This window comes from Thamnophis sirtalis, unplaced genomic scaffold (genome assembly GCF_051295495.1).
Source record: "Thamnophis sirtalis isolate CommonGarterSnake01/CBP01778 unplaced genomic scaffold, rThaSir2_p1.2 scaffold_5, whole genome shotgun sequence".
NCBI lineage: Eukaryota > Metazoa > Chordata > Lepidosauria > Squamata > Natricidae > Thamnophis > Thamnophis sirtalis.
This window is the reverse complement of record NW_028261385.1, coordinates 34,308,969-34,332,005: the sequence shown is the minus strand read 5'-3', so window position 1 is coordinate 34,332,005 and position 23,037 is coordinate 34,308,969. Positions and strand designations below refer to the sequence as shown.

The 23,037-nt window shown below is 37.2% G+C and overlaps 1 protein-coding gene across 1 annotated transcript in view; it reads right to left on the bottom strand.

Annotated features, from left to right (window-relative positions):
• The window catches only part of AP3B1 (adaptor related protein complex 3 subunit beta 1), a 144,668-nt gene extending 121,998 nt beyond the window's left edge, over positions 1 to 22,670 (bottom strand). Inside the window, exons 1-3 of the mRNA XM_087715613.1 lie at positions 22,429 to 22,670; positions 3,165 to 3,240; positions 830 to 904 (exon numbers count right to left, since the gene is read on the bottom strand). Coding sequence (XP_087571739.1) covers positions 830 to 904; positions 3,165 to 3,240; positions 22,429 to 22,562 — 285 coding nt within the window. The 5' untranslated portion in view covers positions 22,563 to 22,670. The remainder of the gene's footprint in view (positions 1 to 829; positions 905 to 3,164; positions 3,241 to 22,428) is intronic.
• Positions 22,671 to 23,037: the final 367 nt, after the last annotated feature.

The following is a 23,037-nucleotide window of genomic DNA, read 5'->3' as shown; positions in this document are numbered from 1 at the left end:
AGCCCATTCGCCACCACCGCCACGGCACTTTCACCACAATCCATTCACCACCACCACTTGTTCGCCATGGCCCATTTGCCGCCACTACCGTGGCCAATTCTAAAACAGCTGATCGGCGCTGCACCAATCCTCCTCCTCACCCTGCCACAATATTTGCTGTATAAGACGCACAGATATTTCCACTCCTTTTTTGGGAGGAGAAAGTGTGTCTTATACTCCGAAAAATACAGTAGATACAGAACCATGCCAAATATTAGGAATAAATAAGGACAGAGGTAACCTTAACACTTACAGTTTAGCAAGAGGAACATGTAACTGACAGGAATTTCTATTAAAAGCAAAGTCATTCCCTGTAAATACACTGAAGAAGGTTAACAGATAGGAATAACTAGACCTATATCACGTGTTCCTATCATAGAAGATTCATTACATTTTCTACCTCTGTTTCACTAGAATATTGTTATAATTACTATACTGGTAGTCCTTGACTTACAACAATTTGCTTGGTGATTGTTCAAAGTTACAACAGCACTGAAAAAAAGGGACTTAAGATCTTCTTCACATTTACAACCATTGCAGCATCCCCATAGGCACATGATCAAAATTTGGCAACTGACTCATATTTATGATGATTGCAGTGTCCATGGTCATGTGATCACCTTTTGTAATCTTCCGACAAGCAAAATCAATGAGGAAGCCAGATTCACTTAACAACCGTGTTACTAACTTAACAATTGCAGTGATTCACTTAACAACTGTGGCAAAAAAGGACTTAGAAGTTTTAAAAGATGCTCTTAGAATTAATAGAACAAGTGTTTTGTCACCATACCTCGATACTTTTACTTGCTACATTCTTCACTACCGCAGGAAACAATTCAGATGCATTTTTTCCTACAGCAATCATCTTCAAAGAAAAAGAAAAAAAATTCCTTTAATATAACATGCTACTTTAAAATACAGTGAATAATTTAATGCATGGTACATTAATAGTACATTTCAATTTTCAACTAAGTTCCTTCAACTCTTAAGTAAGTTTCTTCTTTGATAATATATCTTAAAAGGAAATTCTAAATTATATAATTTTTCAAAGAAATTTCAATTAATTTAAAAGAGGTACATAGGTAAGCTACTTCAATTTGTTAAAGGGACAGTTCAAAATAATCTAGAATACCATTTTTGCTGGAATACCAATGAATTATTCTGATTTAAAAGGTGGTAGAATTGAAGCTAAACTATTTTCAGACTCCACAAATATCCCAGTAATATTTACAGCATAATAAAATGGCAATACTTAATATTACTTTTTAAAGTATGTTGTGTTATTTAAATGGCAATAACTGCAGCATTCTACAAAAGAATATCTTTGGAATCTTTTTAAAATATATTTGGTCTCATAATGTTGCCAGAATCACTTCTTGTGAGCTAAGGTGGACAAATAAAAATCATGATCAATATAATGTCAACAAAAATTGAATATATGTTTTTTTTAAATCCTTAGTCTCACTTGACTGTTCTTCTTTATATTAAAAAAAGAGTTGGGTGCTGAATAAGCATAAATTGAATATAAAAGTGAGTGAACATTAAACTTGTTCATAGAGAGAATGGAATAAAGATTGACTCAGAACAAATACATGAAATTTTAAAGAACAAAGAGAATGCATGAATTTGTTGACAGACATGGTGGAAATAAGGATGGTTTTCAAAGATAAAAAGGTATCAAAATGACTACGGAATATTGGCATTAATTACATTTTAGGTACGTCCTTTTTATTTTATCCCATGCGTTATTTTCTTCAGCTAATTGTTTCTTTTCTGTGTTTTGCATAATGTTGTCTAATCAACATACACCTACTTATAGGAAAAGGTAAAGGTTCCCCTCGCACATATGTTCTAGTCGTTCCAGATTCTAGGGGGCGGTGCTCATCTCCATTTCAAAGTCAAAGAGAGAGCGCTGTGCGAAAATGTCTCCGTGGTTATGTGGCCAGCATGACTAAATGATGAAGGCGCATGGAAAGCTGTTACCTTTCTAGCAAAGGTGGTTCCTATTTTTCTACTTGCATTTTTACATGCTTTCGAACTGCTAGGTTGGCAGAAGCTGGGACAAGTAATGGGAGCTTACTCTATTATGTGGCACTAGAGATTTGAACCGCTGAACTGCTGACTTTCTGATCGACAAGCTCAGTGTCTTAGCCACTGAGCCACCGTGTCCCTTAAGTATACTTAAGTATATACCTACTTAAGTATACTATAATTTTAAAAACCATTTTTAATCCATCTTAGCACTCAGATTTTGCAAACTACTTGTAAGTCTGTTTATTTGTTTCTGGCCTCTGATCATGCATTTTTATTCAAAATATAAATCAGCTTTTCCAAACGTTGGCACAAACAACATGTAGACTTGAACTTCAGACACTGTAAACCACAGGGAGTCTGAATGGAAAAATAAGAATGCAAAAAAATACCTGCCATAATTTCCTAACCAGCATCTAGAGGAGGATGCCAAGACTGAGGGAATGTGACCTACGAATGCTTTTGATTCTTCAGATCATATTTAACAAAATATACAACAGTCCAGTTTGGAACCAAATATGGACTCCTGTGAACAGAAAAGCTCCTTTCATTTAGATTCATTTAGAATCACATTGACTGAACTTATTTTCAATTCTCCTGAAAATCTTTTAGAAAGTTCTTCAAAACAATAAAGTAGGGAAAAGAAAAATGATAAAAAATACCAGACTGAACTGATGCTGTAAGATTGGTATGCTCTTGGGTTTCATCAATTAAACAACAATATCTGTTCTCTATGGCAACCCCTGCACTCTACAATGAAGGTGGGACATCTATAATAACACCCCTCCCAAATTGCAACAGAACCCACCCTGCTGGTATTTCAAATGGCTTTGAAGACCTGGCTCTTCATTCAGTGGTTGGGCCAGGATGTGTGAAATCCCCTTTACGTCATATGGGTTGTTTTCTTTGTTCCCCTTTGTTTTTGCCACCTTGCTCTTCATTTTTGGTCTCTCGTTTTTGTTTTGATGTTTTGAACCATTTGCAAATCACCCAGAGTTAAGGGACATGTACATTTATTAAATTACTTCTATGGATGTTCAAAATGAAAAAAAAGATGCAAACTGCATTATACACATAATAAAAGCTGAACATACTCCAACAATCCTTTTCATAGCCTCCAATTTAGCAGAATCTTTGTTGCTTTCCAACATCTGCTTAAGATCTTCATTTCTATAAAAGAGAAAATGAATATATAAGGTCACCTGATTGTGAATTTATTAATCATAAAAACAAAAAAGGGATCTGACATGCAACACAATGTCAGGATTCAGCAATGCAGGAACTTAGCTAAAGAAAACCTGTTGCAAATTCCATTTTGGGGAAATATTAAACATTTCCCTTTTAGAACAAATCAAATATATAAAATACAATCCATCCATCCATCCATCCATCTATATACCGGGTTTCCCTGAAAATATGACATGTCCTGAAAATAAGGCCATGCCAGATTTTTGGGGTGTGCAAAAATTTAAGCCTTCCCCTGAAAATAAGCGCTCTGGGAGAACCTCCCCCCCCCCACAGTCAGGCAGAGCGCCACTCACCGATCTAGCAGTATCCCGAAGATGCCAAGCTGCGAGAGCCGGGGGAGCAAAGGAGCTCGTGCATGAGTGGCGCTCTTGCGAGCAGGCTCCCGAAGAGCCAGACACAGCCTTAGGGGCGAACTGTCACAGCAGTGCAACACAGCAACCATGAAGTGGCCACACTCACGAGCAGCTTATTGACAATCCCCCCTCTCCAGCCAGGCAGAACGCTACTCACTGACCTAGTGGTGTCCCGAAGGCACCAAGCTGCAGGAGCCAGAGGGAGCAGGGGCTTGCGCAGCTTGGTGCCTTTGGAATACTGCTGGGTTGGTGAGTTGCACTCTGCCCGGCTGGAGAAGGGGATTGTGCAAGCACCTGTTCACTCCCCCACTTGCCTCCTAGTCTTACCATGACCTGGCCTACCTCTCCCTGCAGGGCCAGAGCACTGCCACTGCCACTGCCATCCCAGCACTGAGGATGGCTTCTTCTGTGGCTTCCAAACCCCGGAAGTCTGCTGCTGAGTCTTCCAGCAGTGGCCACTCTAGGAGTACACTCTGTGTCAGCCTCTGCTTTGCTGTTGCTTCGGCTGCCATGAAACGGGGAGGGAGGGCATGGTATTTGGGAGGGGTTACTCATTGTGCTGGAGGAAGGTTCTGGAGTTCAGCTGCTGGTCGGACTACACATGCGTGGGAGATTCCCGCCAGGAGTAACGGCACCGACATTCCATCTTAGTGATGCCTTTTGAAGTTATCTCGCACCTGACACTTGAGAGAATTATGATTGGACTGTAACTATGATGCCAAGGGGAGGGGAATGGGCTATTCTATATATCAATCGCTTTTGCGCCTAAATATTCAGATTTCGCTTCGCTATGCCTTTAATCATTTATAATTAGTAAAAGTACACTTGCTTTCCACACATGGAGTCTCGTGGTCTTTCTTTCCTAATTATCTAATGGAGAGGTGCTGACACTATGGTTGTGGGCTGGTTGCCAGAAGACTCTCTGCCCTGGCTGCCGGAAGACTTGGCAGCAGATTTCTGGGGTTTGGAAGCCACAGAAGAAGGTACCTTCGGGATACCGCTGGATCAGTGAGTGGTGGTCTGCCTGGCTGGCTGGAGAGGTGGGGTTGCTGGGTGGCTGCTTGTGAGCATGGTCACCTAATGGCTGCTGTGTTGAGCTGCTGTGACACCATAATACAGACGTTCGCCTAAGGCTGTGCCCGGCTCTTCAGGAGCCCGCTCATAAGAGAGCAGCCAGCTGGCAACCCCAAAACAATACCCCCCCCGATAATAGGGCCCAGGCCATATTTTGGGGATCAAATAAAAGAAAACCCTGTCTTATTTTTGGGAAAACATGGTATATTTATATGTATGTATGTATGCATGCATGCATGTACCACACACCCACACACCCACACACACATATATGAATTTTGAAGGATGAACATTATAGCTTGAGGGAAAATCTTATGTTTAGCTATCTTATCAGACTAATAAAAATTAAACATACAATACAATGAATAATATTATTTTGCATTTTTTTACAAAATTTGGCAATATAAATTCAATACCAAAAACAAATAGTTATATAATCCATAGATCTGAGAAACCTAATCCCAGATTAATATATTTCCAATAATATTAGGCTTTACTTTTGCAGTACTTCAAAAGAAAATAGCAGAGATAATCATCTCACTGTAGTAATTCTTTCCAACACGGATGAGTATTTGGGTAACTCTTGTTACAAATAATATTGTAAAGAAAGGCTTCTTTTTTTACTAATACAAAGAAACTAAAAATAAACCCCAAGAGCAAGTAAAGGAATGCTCAGATTCATTAGTACTAGTCACACATTAACTGAACATCAGAAAAAAATTGGAATCAAGCCACCCTTCTCTTGGGGGAAAAAGGCACTTTCCATTGTTGGAATGGCATCTATTTTGGCAGCATCTCCAAAGTTACTCTGGACAATAATCCTACAATATATTTGGTGTAATGCTTCAATAGACATTTTTAGTTTTAGTTTTTTTTTAGTTTATTGACATTTATAGGCCGCCCTTTTCCCTGAGGGGACTCAGGGCGGCTTACAATCAATGGGAAGGGAGTGTAAGACAACACAAAAAAGAAAAAAAATGTGAATAATAAAAAAAACTAAACCGATAAAACACAACATTCATTCAGCATTCGGGTGGGGCAAGGTTCGGATCTTATCCCCAGGCCTGACGGGATAGCCAGATCTTGAGGGCTGTGCGGAAGGTCTGGATGGTGGTGAGGGTACGAATCTCCACGGGGAGATCGTTCCAAAGCGTCGGAGCTGCAACTGAGAAGGCTCTCCACCGCGTAGTCGCCAGTCGGCACTGACTGGCGGATGGAATTCGGAGGAGGCCTACTCTATGCGATCTGATGGGACGGAGGGAGGCAATTGGCAGAAGGCGGTCTCTCAGATAGTCAGATCCACTACCATGTACATCCAGTACATGTTAGATTCAAGATAACCAACATAAGAAACTTATTTAAAATCAGAATAACAAACAAAGTTAAGTAACTTTACAAAATAATCAATACTATCATTAGTAGGGAAAAAACACATTTTGCATTTTAATATGTCATAATTTGTAATCTTATACATGAACTGGAATTGAGTTGTGCTCATATTGGATTTTTCAAGAATTTGTGACAGAAACACAGAAAACAATCCTTACTTAACAAATTATTGGTCCATATTGCTTCATATTACGCACATCAATTGGATGTATTTTCTAGGGATTCAGTCCTATTTGGATACATGTAAAATTAAACCTAGGGCATTTTGAATATGTATGTGAACTTCCATTAAAGTAATCTGGATAAAACATGTCTATTAGAAAACACAAGCATTAGGAGAAACCCACATGAAAAAAAAAAGCCCAGATTGCATTTATTATTTTTATAAATGACTCAAGACAGTGTACCTACACAATACTTTTCCTCCCCCTATTTTCCACACAACAACCTTGTGAAATCAGTTGAGCTGAGAGAATGACTGGCCCAAAGTCTTGTCTAAAGCAAGACTAGAACTCAGTCTCCTGGTTTCTTGCCTAGTGCTTTAACCATTAGACCAGTGGTTATTAACTTGGTAGTCCATGGACATCTGGGGGGCTGCAATGTTGTCACAGTGGGTCAGTGAAGGCTTGAAGAAACGTTATGATTTAAATCTTAAGTAACATCTTGGGGGTCTGTGGCCCCAAAAGGTATTTAAAGAGGGTCCATGGTGAAGGAAAGATTGAGAGCCACTGCACAAGACCAAACTTTTCCTGCATTTTTAATCACAAATATCTATAGAAAGAATGAGAAGTAAGGAACTGAACAAAATCAAACTGGACAGGCCGGTTCATCTGAAATGAACATGGTCACACTACATTCTCTTCCCATACTACATTCATCAGTGACAGTATGTCAACTTTTAGACTGGCTAAAACAACTTCTATTTAAAAATGAGAGTGAAAAAAACCACACTGAAAAAAACGGAACATGTTAAAAACAATGATTTTACACTTTCCTGTTTTGGCAAATGATTCCCATCACAAACTGGAAAAAAATCAATTTTAAAGAAAGTTTGTAAGTTACAAAAAAAAAAGCTTCTTTTTAGGTTTCTGGATATTTAGGGAGATGCAGCATTCTAAAGGACTACCTCAAAGTACTTCATATTTACTATTACATTTAGAGTAGCAAATACTACAATTTGTCAGAAGGTTGATTTCCTTTAAATCTGCATTTAAACTTGATTTGTAATTTCTGACATCCATAAAATGCAGGACATACAAATAAGAAAATTTCCTCAATAATATAGAACATAAAAAGTAGTTTTCTATTGTTTTAACTTTAAAAATACTGTTTTGCATAGAATTCAGAACAGTGGTGCACACTTAAGAGCATTTGTATACAGTAGCTAATACAAAACTAAGCCTCACAGGAAGATATTTATTAAATTAATAGCTTTTTTGAATGTGTACAAGTGGAAGAGTTTAAGACTGATATAAGCTACAGTGATCTCTTTGGAGAAAAGGAAGCTGCTTTGATCTCTTTGGAGAAAAGGATAGCGCTCCCGCTATGTCTAGCTAGAAAATTAAGTATTATCTAAGGGCTAAATCCTTCTAAGATAACAGTCTTTGATATATAGATTTCACAAATTGTTCCTTTGTACATTGGAATTATACGGAAAAGGTTATTTGGGAAACAAAAACTTATTTCCATATATTCAAGACTTATGGCATGGGACCAAAGTGGTTAGAGAGGCAAGAAAAAATATTCTTTCTATAAATAGTGAAACAGGAAGCCCAAATCATCTCTGCAATCTACTGTGCTAAAACCAAGAGCACAGCTGACTGTTGGTCTTAGTCAGCCAGATGTTTAGACTGGATTTTATATTTCTCTTTACCAAGTCTTTCCCAATGTCTATACCAGTGGTATCAAACTCAAGGCCAAACAGGCTGGGTCTTTAGATCTGGCCTGCGGGGCCGCCTTAGAAACAGCATAGGTGGCGCAGTGGTTAAATGCAGCACTGCAGGCTACTTCAGCTGACTGCAGTTCTGCAGTTCAGCTGTTCAAATCTCACGGGCTCAGGGTTGACTCAGCCTTCCATCCTTCCGAGGTGGGTAAAATGAGGACCCGGATTGTTGTTGGGGGCAATATGCTGACTCTGTAAACCGCTTAGAGAGGGCTGAAAGCCCTATGAAGCGGTATATAAGTCTAACTGCTATTGCTATTGCTATTGCTATAGGACCGGCCCTCCTGAGCTCTGTTTTCACTGGCAGATGGCTGCAAGACATTGAGCTTGCCACACCCATCCTGACCAAGCCCATCCTGGCCTTGCCCACTCGGCCCCCAAGGTCAAACATAATGATGTGGCCCTTAATGAAATCAAGTTTGACATTCCTGATCTAGACCATCTAACCACTGAAGTACAGTATCGTATTTTTAAAAAATCAGATACTGGACTGGTTTACGTCCTCAGCTTACAGCTGGTCATAGTGATCTACAATATGATGTGGAACCCCAGAGTCACATTGAAGCAAGGACATTATGCCCCATAGAGAGAATCCCGGCAATACATCTGGTAATTTGCAATATTTACAGATATTTAGGCCCCTAAGAAGCCAGATTCTTATGTGATTATATTTACATTGCTATGTGATGCATTATGTATGTATGGGAACATTCTTGCTTAAGTTTCAATTTTTTAAAAAACTTTTATTATGTATATATACTGTTAGTTTTATCATTGCTGTGTATTCTCCAATTTTAAGTTTTCAATTACGTATTGTTGGAATGGGGTATTACTTCCAATGTGAACAACGTTTATTATTATTATTGCATATATCCCATTAAATGCTATGTATATTTATTTTGGATTTTCTAAATTTTTTTATTGTTTTAAAATGTTTTAATTATAATATATATTTTAATTATAAGCTGCACAGAGTCGTTGCCTGAGATGGGCAGTTACAGAAACTGAATAAATATGATATTTCTCGTTTTTTTTCCTGAGACTATAACTAGTAAGAAAAGTTATTGTTTCATTTCAAATTTAAATTTATCATTTATTATATACAGAATAATGTAATAAATATTATTTTAAAAATTACAAATAATACAAATGTAATAACCCTTGGATAGCCCCATCGATCCTTGAAGGTTGATACTGACCACTTTGACTGGAGATTACCACCTTGACCGGTGATCACCTATAATAATTACTAGGAATCCCTTGGAAGGAGATGTCTGTCTATAAGGAGGTTGTTCAGTTTGTAACAGGAAAAGAAAAAATTATGCCACAACCTTTCAGCATAACGTTTTTCATAGCACAAATTGTCTGCCTAGTCTGCAATAAACTGAGCTCACTAAGAGATAGTATTTTTATCTTTTTTTCCCTTTTAAGAACAACTTAAATACTTACCTCATACCTGTCACCGTTCCTCCATAAATGTGCTGCTGTAAGATAAAACAACTATTTCTCTCCTCTTCCTCCCACCCCATGTAATTATTTCCTCACAGCATATACAAAAGACGGGCTTTGCAAAGGTGGAGCAATAAATGCAGCATTCATCTCCAAATGCTTTACAAGAATGAGGTGGTTTTTTTAGAGCCCAACAGAAGTAGTAGTAAGCCTGAGGCATGCTCCACTATTCTTTGCACAAGGAATGCTACTACACTGCATTTAAAGTTAGAATCTGAAGTGAAAGAAAAGTAATCAAAACAAAGAAGAAATGAAGTTAACTTAATGAAATACTTACAAACAAATATTTTCTTCATATAATTCAAGAGAAACATTAATAATCCTATTTGCTTCTTCAGTAGGCTCTGAGTTTAGAGTAACGCTGAGCATCTCTGCCTTTTCAAGAATAAATGTAGTCCTGCAAGCAACCCCACTGAATTTATCTAACAAAGAGTACTTGTTCCAGGCCATCAAATTTAGCAAAAAGAAACAAGCATACTTGCAGTGAAAGCTACTGATCACGATCAAGAATGTAGAATGAAGTAACAGGATACCAACTCCCTTCACTTTAAGGAAATGCATACGCTATCAACGATCATTTCCTCACAGAAAAACGATTTATTAGCCAACTTCAACAAACAGCAGGACACAGCAAGATACGAAAATCATTCTTATTTAATTCTTACCTTATTTCAGTTTTTCAACAAAAATCTTTCAGGAACATGTAGCAAACATCCCAAGGGAGGTTAAAATTTATCTTAATATGAAATTAATAGGATTATAATGTATTTTGCATTGTAGATAAATGTTAAGTAAGAGGTGGTATTGGTGGATTATGAAGTAGTAAAATACAAAGCTAAAGAATTCAGAAGCTAGAACCAGTGCAGCATAAAATGAAAACTGAATATATGAAAAGAATAGCCATGATCAACTAAGACTTTTAATGAAATTGTTTCACTTGATTATCCTATTCCAATACATTCTGTACAATTAACAGAACAGAGAATTAGATCATTAGCAAGATATGTTTTCCTTATCTCTTTAACACAAGCTGCACAATTGTTTAACATTATTAAAGTTACTACTGTATAGAAAGCATTTAGATACAATGTAAATTACCAAATAAAATGAATGTTTATGCAACCATAATATTGCTCATATATTTTTTTAATGCAGGAACAATGGAATAGAAAATAATGAATCTACAAATGAGTCCTTTCTTCTCCCCTAAACATTTTCAACTTTCAAATAACAGAGATTGTGGAATTCTTGGATTAGGGCCAGGAAGTTATTTCACATAGACATCATGGAATTAGAATTTAGGGCAGTGATGGCTAACCTTTTCAGCACTGAGTGCCCAAACTGGAACATTAGTGCATGCATGTGCACCTGCCGGACCGCCGGAAACCCTAAGGCCAGCTGGCCAGTGTGCATACACACACCGGCCAGCTGTCTTCGGGGTCAGCATGTGCATACACACACCAGCCAGCTGGTCTTCACATATGCCACAACATCGGAAACCCAAAGACCAGCTGGCCAGCACACACATGCCTGTTTTGGGGAGACATTTTGGGGGCATTTTCAGACAGTTTTGGGGGCATTTTCAGGTTGTTTCAATGCCGTTTTTTGGGATGGTTTTCAGAGAGGACAAAAACAGTCCCAAAACTGGCCTGGAAAACGGCATGAAAAACACCCTGAAAAATGGCCCAAAAATCACCCTTTGTTTTGGCCATTTTTCAGGGTGTTTTCAGGCATTCTGACGCTTGTGAAGACCAGCTGGCTGGCACGCATGTGCACACTGGAAACCTGAGGAGCAGCTAGCGACCGTACGCGTGCCCACAAAGAGGGCTGTGGGCCATCTTTGGCACACATGCCATAGGTTCATCATCACGGCCCTATACCATTTCAGACAAATGGTTATCCAATCTCTTGTTAAAAACATCCAGTCTTGGAGCATTTACAACTTCTGGAGGCAAGTTATTCCACTGATTAATTGTTCTGTCAGGAAATTCCTCCTTAGTTCTAGGTTGCTTCTCTCCTTGATTTGTTTCCACTCATTGCTTCTTGTCCTACCTTTAGGTGCTTTGGAGAATAGATTGACCCTCCCTCTTCTTTGTGGCAACCCCTGAGATTGGAGCTGCTATTATGTCACCCCTAGTCCTTCTTTTAATCATACCCAATTCCAGCAACCGTTCTTTATATGTTTTAGCCTCCAGTCACCTAATCATCTTTGTTTCTCTTCTCCGCACTCTTTCTAGAGTCTCAGCATAGTTTTTACATTGTGGTGACCAAAACTGGATCCAGTATTCCAAGTGTGGCCTTACCAAGGCATTACAAAGTGGTATTTTTGGATGAATAATGGTGAATCGTAATCCTGAAAGATGGAAACACTTTGGATGGGGAACTGTTCAGTTTAAATAAAGTTTTGTAATTGATGCTAGAAGAAATTTCACTTATTTGTATAGTTTGGGCACCTTCCTGAACTAGCATTAACAATGGAAGCATAAATTCTAAAAGCTGAAACTACTTTTCAGCTCAGCATTGCAACAGATTTACCTAGAAACAATGCAAAATCTTGACAGACAATTGTAACATACTTTATACAGATAAACTTCTATTATTAATAAAAATACAACTTGGATATGGAAAAACGTCTGTGAGTTCACACCATTAATATGATATATGTTGATGCATCATTTAGAAATGGGATTCAGGTTCTAATTCAATTGATCTTTACATCGCTAGATGATTGACATCTTGTTATCTAAAGGATTGCCTTCATCTCTGCATCAAATTAGTTTCAAAAGCTTTGCTTATTGTATAAAGTAAGAAGATAATCTTGAGAGGTACATGAGATCTGTTACCAAAAGATAAGAGATGAAACACATTTTAAGTCCACAACAGACAGAAATTCAGATTTACTATGTACACCATACAGGGAGCAAAAAGGCTGATTCAAAAAGATTTCTTTAACCTCTTTAAACCAAATGCACAATAATTTAATCTTCAATCTGATTCACAAAGATGTTCTCCAGGCTGATCAAACAGAGTTCGGAGTTTAGCTCTCAATTCAATATATTTATAAAAGAACTAAGTAAAAAAGAGTAAAAAAGGCACATTGCATTTTAATAACCCAATGAAATACAGAGTTAACTAAAATGATAGAAATGTTTAATCAAGAATGTCAATTAAATCCATTATAATACTGCTGTGAAAGTTTGCCTTGAGATCCAATAATATTTGATGCTCTATTAATGTAGTATAAATACATATTTTTCTGTAAAATCTGTAATAGTTATAGCAATGCTTCCTACAGCAAATGAACCAGTTTTATCATTCTAAATGAATTTTGCTTCAAAATATGCTGCAATATGAGCATGTGCAAAACCTATTCAGAAGCTATATAATTACAAGACTCAAATTTAATTTTCTGCTTATCGTACTATAGCTATTTGAGTGACATCTTGTGGTGTAATTCTGTACTGCTACATCATACATTAATCACATTAGCAAACTTGATTTCACGTTATTTATAAAATCTCTAACTCACAATCCAATAATGTAGACATTCACAAATGTGGATCTATTAATAAACACCAAACAACCACAGTGCAAAGCAGAAAGGCCTGCCAAAAATCTACAAAAATAAAGTACTTTCAGTGACATATCTATCTATAGCAGTTTTCCTAAACTTTGAATACCACAACAAAAATGATTCATTCTAGAATTTATCTGTTGCATTAAGCAGCAGAGATATTTGAAGAAAGGCCTTCAAGGAAATAGCTACTTTTCTAGGCAGATTCATATTAAATTTCTTAAATTATCAAGAGGCCTAAGACGTTTAGATATGGTAATCAGAAAAGAATCTAAAACTGAACTTGGTAAAACTTTTTGTAAATAGTATGATCTACTTTCATGTTCAAGTCAAAGACTTGGCTGCTAAATTCTGAATCAGCGGACGTTGTTCCAATGAGAGAACAATCTAAAATACATATTATCTATACTAAAACAAAATTGAGCCGCAAACGCCAAGGTACACTTTATCTTATGTAATATGCCAAGAGCGATATTCAAAAAATGAAGCTGGCTGGAGAAAAACATGAGCAAAAAATTGAAACTGGATGTACTTGAGCAATCTATCAGTTAATAGAATATTTGTCTGATACAGACAGATTCTTCTAAGAAGGGTACTTTTGCCAACACTGCCAAATATTCTTTTCTTGATTAAAGTTAACATTTTCCAGGGAAAATATACATGTACAATCTGTGTAATATAAATTCCAAAATATATTTCTGAAATTTAATTTTTTTTTGCAAAATTCATTCATAAGACAATGAAGAGGCTATATTCCCAGAATACAGCAGTTTGATCAAAATGAAATATCTTCCCATGCATGAATGTGACTTCAAAATGCACATAGAGAAGGGATGGATTTGTGATATTTGTTTTATTATTCTGCTCAAAGCCATCCACAAAGATTAAGATGTTGTACTAGGAATGAGGTGACCCAGAGCCTATCCTACCTTTAGCCATGGAAAAGCACTATATGGTTTTGACTCAGATATTCCTTCTTAGTTCAGACTATTTAATAAAATTGTTGTGCTTGGGACAAAACAAAAATACATAGTTCCCTATGTAAGCTGCTTTGAATGTTTGAAAAAAAGCTATGAAACAAATCAAATAATAAAGTAATCAATCCATAAGGGCTCATGGTAAAGTCTACCATTGCCCAACTTACATTATTATAGAGCATTAATTTTGGAAACTAAATCAGGATTTCTGGGAAAAATCATGTACAACAAAGCTGCAGAAAAATACATTCTTGTTTTTTCTTTGAAGACGTTTCGCTTCTCATCCAAGAAGCTTCTTCAGTTCTGACTGGATGGTAGGCAATGCAAGTTTCCATTCCCCACCATCCAGTCAGAGCTGAAGAAGCTTCTTGGATGAGAAGTGTAACGTCTTCTAAGAAAAATCAAGAAAGTCCAGTTGCCTCTTTGAAAAAGGACCTTCGGGACAACCAGGATCTGATGACTGAGAATCTCCATAGACATTTAAAAGAAAAATGAAAGGAATATAAATCCTTCCATTCCCATTCCATTCATTAAAAAATGCAAGGAATATAAATCCTTCCATTTCCCACTATCCAGTTAGAGCTTCCCCCCCCCCCCACAAAAAAAAAGCATTTCCCCACACAAACACATAATTTGTAGAATTCACTACCATAAAAAGGTTCCTTCTTAAAAGGAAGTTGGTTTAATATATGGAAGACAGGTCTTATCTAGCACTGTTATTCTTGAGATACAGTTACTTGTACTTTAGAGAAAATGTGCCTCAAAAATATCAGTTGTGGAAAGAGATTATGTCTTCATTTTGTGAACATTAGAGAAATACCGTGTTTCCCTGAAAATAAGACAGGGTCTTATTTTCTTTTGACCCCTGAAATAAGCACTTAGCCTTATTTTCGGGGAGGTCTTGTTATTTTTGAGGTGCAGAAGGCCTCTTAACTTCAGCCCATAGCCCGTGGATCAGCTGATCCAGAGAGGGCCAGAAGTTCTGTTTCTGGCACACTTTGGCCAGCCCTAGCGCTGCTAGGCTGCTGCTCTTTTTGCGGCCACCACTAAGAGAAGGGGTGCGGTAGTTAGGGTTTGCAGGAGCGGCCTCCACGAGGCTGTTACACATGGATGGCAGGTGCATGTGGGGGGCATGGGCATGTTTCCCACTTCCCCCCAGGAAATGGTGGGGACTGGCTGCGCATGCATTTAAATATTTTAGGGGTGGGCTTATTTTCTGGGGAGGGCTTATTTTAGCGCATGCGCTCAAAAGCCCAATTGGGCTTTTAATTTGGGGAAACAGGGTAACTTGTAGGATAATCTGAGATGTATTATTCTGGACTAAAAAGGGGCCCTGGCACAATCCAGCAAAGCTTGTCATATGCTCTTACACTTTTATAACAATTATGAATAATGGTGGGATCAAATTAAATTTTTCTGCTAAGTCCTAACTACTAGCTTATGCTAACTCTGTGTCCAGGCTTTCATACATTGGCTGTGTTTATACAGGGCAATAGACAAATCAATTTTAGGTGTAGGTTGAGTCTATATAACATAAACTCCATATGTGTATAAAATCTGTGTAAATGTTATATTGAATATTGAAACAACAATGGAGGTAATAAAAGTATACAACTACTTACAAGCCAAAAATATAAAACTTGTAGCATTCAAGACTTTTGACAACCTTAATTGTCTCTGACATTTGTCTTTAAAAGAGAAGTAATAGAAACTGGGAAATTCAGCAACATTTACACTACCACGGATCCATTACTCTTCCAGTCAGTGGCTTTATTCTATTTCATTCTACTACAAACTTGTCTAAGCCACATACTTTATTCTCATGCCACCTGTCAGATCACAACCAAGAATTTTTATGCTACTTATTATTATGTCACAGACTGAGCATCAGATAACACTATGTGGATTTAATAGCTCAAATCTCATTTTGGACTTATTTTTATAGAATACTTCATCCAAACCATTCATCTTTACTGGCTCAAGTATTTAATGAAACTGGCATAACTCTATAGCAGCAGGCACACTGCCACTCTAACAGATGGGCCTAGACTGTAGTCATGCCAATGAAGCAATATATGCATGAAATTTAAATATTAAATCTGGAGTTCTCTGCAATAAATTCACCCATTCACTTTCAATCTTTCCAAGTCTTTTGAATGGAATATGCTGATTCAACATTAAATCATTCCAGAATTATATAAATTGTTTATATAAATAAAGTTTCTGCATTAATCTGCAATTTTCTTCTACACAGAAAAATCAAGAACATTATATAAAATCAACATATCCAATGAATTTTCCATGAAAAAGTCCTTTGTAAAACCAAAGAAACATCAATATCAAGTACATTTCTCAATTAAAAATAGCCCTACCAATGTAAACATATTGTGCTTAGGAAGAAGAATCTATTCTAAAGATGCCTATGGCTGAATTATATTATTCTTTCGCTAACTGGAACATTTATATATTTAAAACATATTTAACATATTTAAACTGAGAAAGCAAAATATGTAGCAGAAAAAGGCAATAACAAACCACTTTGTTAAAACCCAGCACAGACATGCCCATGAAGATACCTTGCGTCAGTTCAACTAAAAGGAAACTTTGTCTTTTATCTTTTCCCTGTCTCCAAATTTTGACATTTGACTAAATACTATATTAATAGTTTAATCTACTTAACAGATAAGCATGATACACTCTATATGGGGCTGCACTTCAAAACAGTACATAAAATCAGCTACTGCAGAATACAATGGCAAGACTACTATATAGTTGTTGAAAACAGCTCATATGAACACAAATCTTGGATATATTACAATAATTTCCAATTCTTCCTTGTCACACTTGGAAGTTCCCACTGTAAAATTACCTTCTCCCATATTCATTTTCCTCTAATTTGAAATCCATAGGTTCTACCTTTCCCAGATTGGTTAAATTAATGTTTGTAGCTTTTTAAAAGGCCCTATTGCGACACTTTCTTCATAGAGAGAAATGAGCTTCATCATTATTATGCTGCATTCAGAACATCAAACTTTTAAGAATTTTTTACATTGCCATCAAAATATTATATATTGCCACTAATGCCTTGTGGAAGGACAGCTATAAACATAAACAAAAATAAGGAAAAATCATTTTATTATGAAGAAATAAAAAAATGAAAAAAGCATGTGCTCACAGAGCTTAATCAAGATGGCCATCTGCTGGATTAGTAACAGCTCTGATAAACTCTTTTATTTACAGTGGCATATACAAGGTTCTATATAAAAAAATTTTTTAAAAAAAATCAAAATTACACAGATTTTCCCACAGATATTCTAATCATATAAACTAGACAAAGGATTGCTTTGTGCTATTTTAAAAGTATAAGAATCATAAAGCTCATGTTGACCATATTACACATTATTTTTATCCTGCCTTTATCAAGAAGCCACACATAGCTGATACCCTTCCTCCTCATCTTTTCTCCACAACAACCCTGTGATGTTTGTTAGCCCAGCTTTCATGCATAAGGAATGAGTAGAACTCACCATTTCCCAGGTTCTAGTCTGGTGCTTTAACCCAGTGTTTCTCAACCTTGGCAACTTGAAGATGTCCGGACTTCAACTCCCAGAATTCCCCAGCCAGCAAATGCTGGCTGGGGAATTCTGGGAGTTGAAGTCCGGACATCTTCAAGTTGTCAAGGTTGAGAAACACTGCTTTAACCACTAGACCAGTGATGGTGAACCTTTGAAATGCCACAATATTTTGGAAGACATAATATTTATTGACATGACATGACAACTATTCTTGAAAATATGTCCCCTTCTCGCAGGATTTGGAGAGGCCATGTGAGAATGGAGTGTGCTTTCCCAGGACCTCAGAAAGTCAAGAGAATGGGCTGGGCAAGAATGGGTGTGGCCTCCAGACCTTCCAAAAATTGCATAAGAAGGGGGCATACTTTCATGCAGTTTTCAAAGGCTGCAGAGGGCATAAGCCGCTTGAAAAATGAAGGCCTTCTGTGACCTGGAGTAGCTTCAGATAGACTACAGGGGCCTCTTAATAAGAAGAAAGCATTGTCTGAAAATAAGCAGTGTGTGGCAAGTTTGGGACAGTGCTAGGCCACTGGGATAATCACACCTTTCCCAAGGCTTGCACAGGTTGAGAAATGGCATGGTGCCCTTTTTGAGTGGTAGTGGTGGTGCTTGGCTAAAGCTGAGGTCCAAGGCTCGACTTCAGGCCAATCTTCAGCATTGCCACTGAGTGCCATTGTTCAAGGTGGCCTAGATTGGGAGGGGGGAAGATTGATAATTGTTTCTCTTTTTTGGGAGGGGGAAGGGGTGACATGCCAACAGAGTCAAGTTAAGTATTTTCAAAATTTTTGACATCTATTCAACATCTTAGTAGACAGTAGCACTTGGCTATTCTTATCAGGGCTTAGAAGAAGAGTACTGTAGAGATTAAATCACAATGAAAGAATAGTAGGGGATTCTAGAGATGTAGATGTAGACTAGAACAAGAAGTTAGAAGAACATCCTATATTGTTGCCAAGTAAAATTCATAAGCCTATCCATGAAGTCCTGGATATGAAGATACGAGCTGGAAAAAAATTCAGAAAAACCATTATTTATGTAAATGATAAGATACTCCTGAATTCCACACAAAGAGAGCCTTTTCAGTAGTAGCTCCGACCCTTTGGAACGATCTCCCCGTGGAGATTCGTACCCTCACCACCGTCCAGACCTTCCGCACAGCCCTTAAGACCTGGCTAGCCCGTCAGGCCTGGGGACAAAGATAACTGTCCCCACCCGAATGATGAATGAATGTTGCTTACTATTTTACTTCTATGTATTGTTTGTGTCTATTGTCTGTATACCCCCCCCCTCATTTTTTATGTAAGCCGCCCTGAGTCCCCTCAGGGAAAAGGGCGGCCTATAAGTATTAATAAATACTAAAAATACTAAATCTTCCAAAAATAATTTTAAAAACCTGAAAAATTATAAGCAAATTGAAAGTGTGTGCATTACCAATTTCTCCACTTTTTCCACTTAAAAAGTAGAAACTAGCCTTGGAGACTTGGTATACATTTATAGCAGCATTGTGGCCTAGTGGTAAAGATATTTGCTTCTCATTCAGAAGGTTGAGAGTTCAATCCTAGGAAGTAGCAGATGTTTCTCTTCTAGGGCAGAAAGAAAAAAATATCTGCTGCGTCAGGAATGGCATCTGGCCAGTAAACGTTCATGTCCATCCAGTTGTTCCAACTCTTCCCCAAATTAAGGGATTATGTAATTTTAACCTTTAGATGGAAAACTTTGGAAAGGAAACTTTTAGCAAAATCTGGTTTCCCTTAAAGATATCTAGAAAACTATAGATAATACTGTTGTTGTTTTTTTTAAAAAAACTAGATGATTAGTATTTGGATGAATGCTGTATAATCTTACAACTTTATAAATAGCAATATAAATAAAATAAATATATGACATACCATTTTAAAATAAAACAACATTTTTGGTGAATTCTTTTAAGTGTTTGCAGTACATTGCAAAAGAAATAAATGAGAATCGAGGCAGCAGCCTACCTATTTTCTTATTAGAACTGAAAACTCATTTTTCTACTTCAGCTTTTGGCTACACAAAAGTTGTTGGTAATAATCCACAATAATCCTTCATCAATTTGCACTACTGACAAATAAATAATATTATATTGAATCTTCAGTGATTCAAAATTATTTTATTTATGTAATAATTTCTCTCAATTTTCTAATGCAGTCTCAATTAGCAAAAAAACATCATAAACATTTTGAATTCAGTATAATTAAGTCACTGGCATGCACTGACGTAAGTTTTCACATTGTCTCTACAAACTCAAAAACTTCAGAAGCAGATGCTTCTATATAACTGTACTTTCTAGAACACACCAAATTGTAATAATAAATTATACTTGATATTAAGAAGGGAATAAGAAAACACAACTGCATATTAATAGCACAATTTAAAGAAGGCTATAAAGTTCTATTTGATAGTTAAAAGCAACTTAAATAAGACTGTCAATATAAATTATATGTTGAATTAATTCTAACTCTTCATGGAAATGCTTCCTGAGAGATTTGCCAATCAAAACTGTCATTTTGGCACTTGTAGCTGATAATCTTCAAACTCTACTTCCTTCACTGAGCCATCAATTTACTCATAATTCTTCTCATATTATCATATTATCAAAGAAAGTAAAAAAACATTGAAACTGTCAAACTAAATGTAAAATCAGATGGTAGTTTGATATTGCATCTTAGCTTTTCTAATTATAAAAACAGCTGCTTGTGAAGTAGTGATCTTTATCAAGATATGAAGAAATAAATGGTTAAAATTGTTTTTATGTCATTTTCAAAACAATCTCCCACGGCTACAAGTTAAAGTAATTTAAAATAAAAGAAACAAAAAGTATTAAGAAGCACACCAAATGATGGAGAGTCTGATCCTATGCCTCCTAGTTCTGCCAAAGTAACTAACCAACTTTTGTCTGAGGAAACAAAATCAATATATCACACAAGTAGTAATATTCATATTCAATAGAAAATAAATATATAGCATCCATGCCTCTAAGCTATATAACATTGTACCTGTGCTTTGGATAGAATAGGGATATAGAAGATGAAAAAGTACAGAATGTATTATTTCTAGGTTTTAATACACATACAGAGACACAGTGTGTGAATATATAAAATTCTTTCTATAAACTGATATAATAGATTAGTACAAAAATATTTCAATGTTAGCATGGAATAAATTTGGGCAAAGAATAGAATTTTAAACAAATATTAGACCTAGAAATGGTAAGATAATTCTCAACATTTAACCTGTACATACTGATAAATACCTTACTATAATAAAAAAAGCTTTTTATTTTTTTTAAACCTGAGAATCATGCATGGAAACTGGAAACCACTAAGTTGGTCTTAAAAACAAAAGTCTTGGCCTAACACTCAACTGTCACTTCTAGCCCATTTGTATAGAAGGCTATGAAACACATCCCATCTTTAAAAACTCTATTTTACATTAATTATGAAAACAAGCTGTTATATACCAGATTATGAACTAAAAGTAAATTATTGTTAGATTTACTGTCACAACTAAAACCTTTACAGTAAAAATTATTCAATAAACTGAGATCACAAACTACCCAAATATATGCACATAAGCATTATTAAAACTATAATCAAAACAATATAAATTTAGGGTTACTTGGGAAACTAGTGGGAAATGATTAAACTTACTGGCAAGTCTGAAAAGTTAAGAGTAATATTACCAGAGATCAGATTTTAATAAACTATAGTCTTTAGAACAATAGTTCTAAAGAACTACATAATAGAATATAATGAAATAATCTTCATGTGATAATTTCTAAGAAAAGAATTTTACCCCTTCAAATAAATCAGAAACAAAAGCACATTATATGTCCCATTGTTGAAACTGAAATGCTAAAAATAATTTATATTAGCATATGCCAAAAGGAAGGAATGGTAATGTAATAAAAAGTAACCAGAGGCTGTCAAGTCCTTTCACAGGAATCAACCCCAACTGGAAAATAAAGCCAATTAGGAAATAGTCCTATGTGTGATCCCACCATCACTACCCAAATTTAACTTCATTTTTCTGATTGTAAATCTTTCAAATTCTCCTAGCACATGCATTTCTAAAAAGAAAATCTTAGTAACTCTTATCACCATCAAGCCGTAAAGCAACTAGTTTAATCTTTCTCTGAACTTTTATTTTTTTAAAGCGTACTTTAAATGGAGCAGAAAAATCAAGAGGCACGTGGAAAAGCCCATTCCATTAAGGATCCTGTGGACGATCATGCAACATTTATTGAAAGGTGTGTTTCCGTGTTAGTAGGGGAAGAACATTCATCATTAACTTTCCCCCCCATTCGAAAATTCAAGACAAGGAAAAAGGAAAAAATCACAGGTAGAAGTGATGGGTCAGCGAAGTACAAAACACGAGGGGAAATTATTACTAAATTCAAGTTATTATTACTAAATTCAAGAGTCGCACAACGTCTAGCACTTTCCCGCTTAGCGACCTATCAAATTGGAGTCACCGAGACCCGAAACTGGAAGCGCGCAGCTTCTCATCAGCCCCCTAAAGTGGCCCAGAGGGAAGAGCGAGCAGCGCTGATTCCGCTTCTGCTCTTTTCGGAGAACGCGACGCCTGCACTTCCCGTCGCCGCCTGCAGAGAAGCTAACCTAACCGCCCCCGCGAGGGTCTCTGACCGGTCCGAAGGCTCCCCCACCTCGGCCCCTGCGGCCGTCCTTTAACTTACTTCTTGCCATCGCTACTGAAGAGCCCGAAGGCCCCCGGAGGAGCGGTGGAGGCTGTAGTGGGTGCCGCCTCTTGGCCCACCTCAGGCTGACCATCTCCGGCCTGCTCGTTGTAACCGATGTTGTTGGTCAACATCGTCCCAACGCACCGTTACCGGTTGAAGAGCCCACCTGAACCCGGTTTAGCCCGCTCTCCTGCAGTTCCCTCGGAATTCGGCTCTTCCCGGAAGCTGTCGGCAAACAGCGGCCAAAGCCATGTGTCACATGATCGCCAATAGGGGCGGGGACCAGACGGCCCAACAGACTTTTTTTTTTTCTGGAGAGTCGGCCGGCGGTGCCATCGTTGCCAAGGGAACGATGCGAAGCTTCTCCGGCCTCCTGGCTCCCGGGATGACACGCCCCTCGTCACGCGGAAATCTCTGCCGTGGAGCGTCCTAGTCACGAGATACTTGCTCGCTTTCGGATGCTCGCGAGCCACGTAGGCAAAGGCAAAGCTAGGCTAGTCTCTGAGGTTGCTCTGCATTATAGGAATATTACCCTCCGATTCCCACCATCACAGTTCGGTCTGTCTTTGAATTTAATGAGGGCGTGACAGTTTATCAATTTTTGCA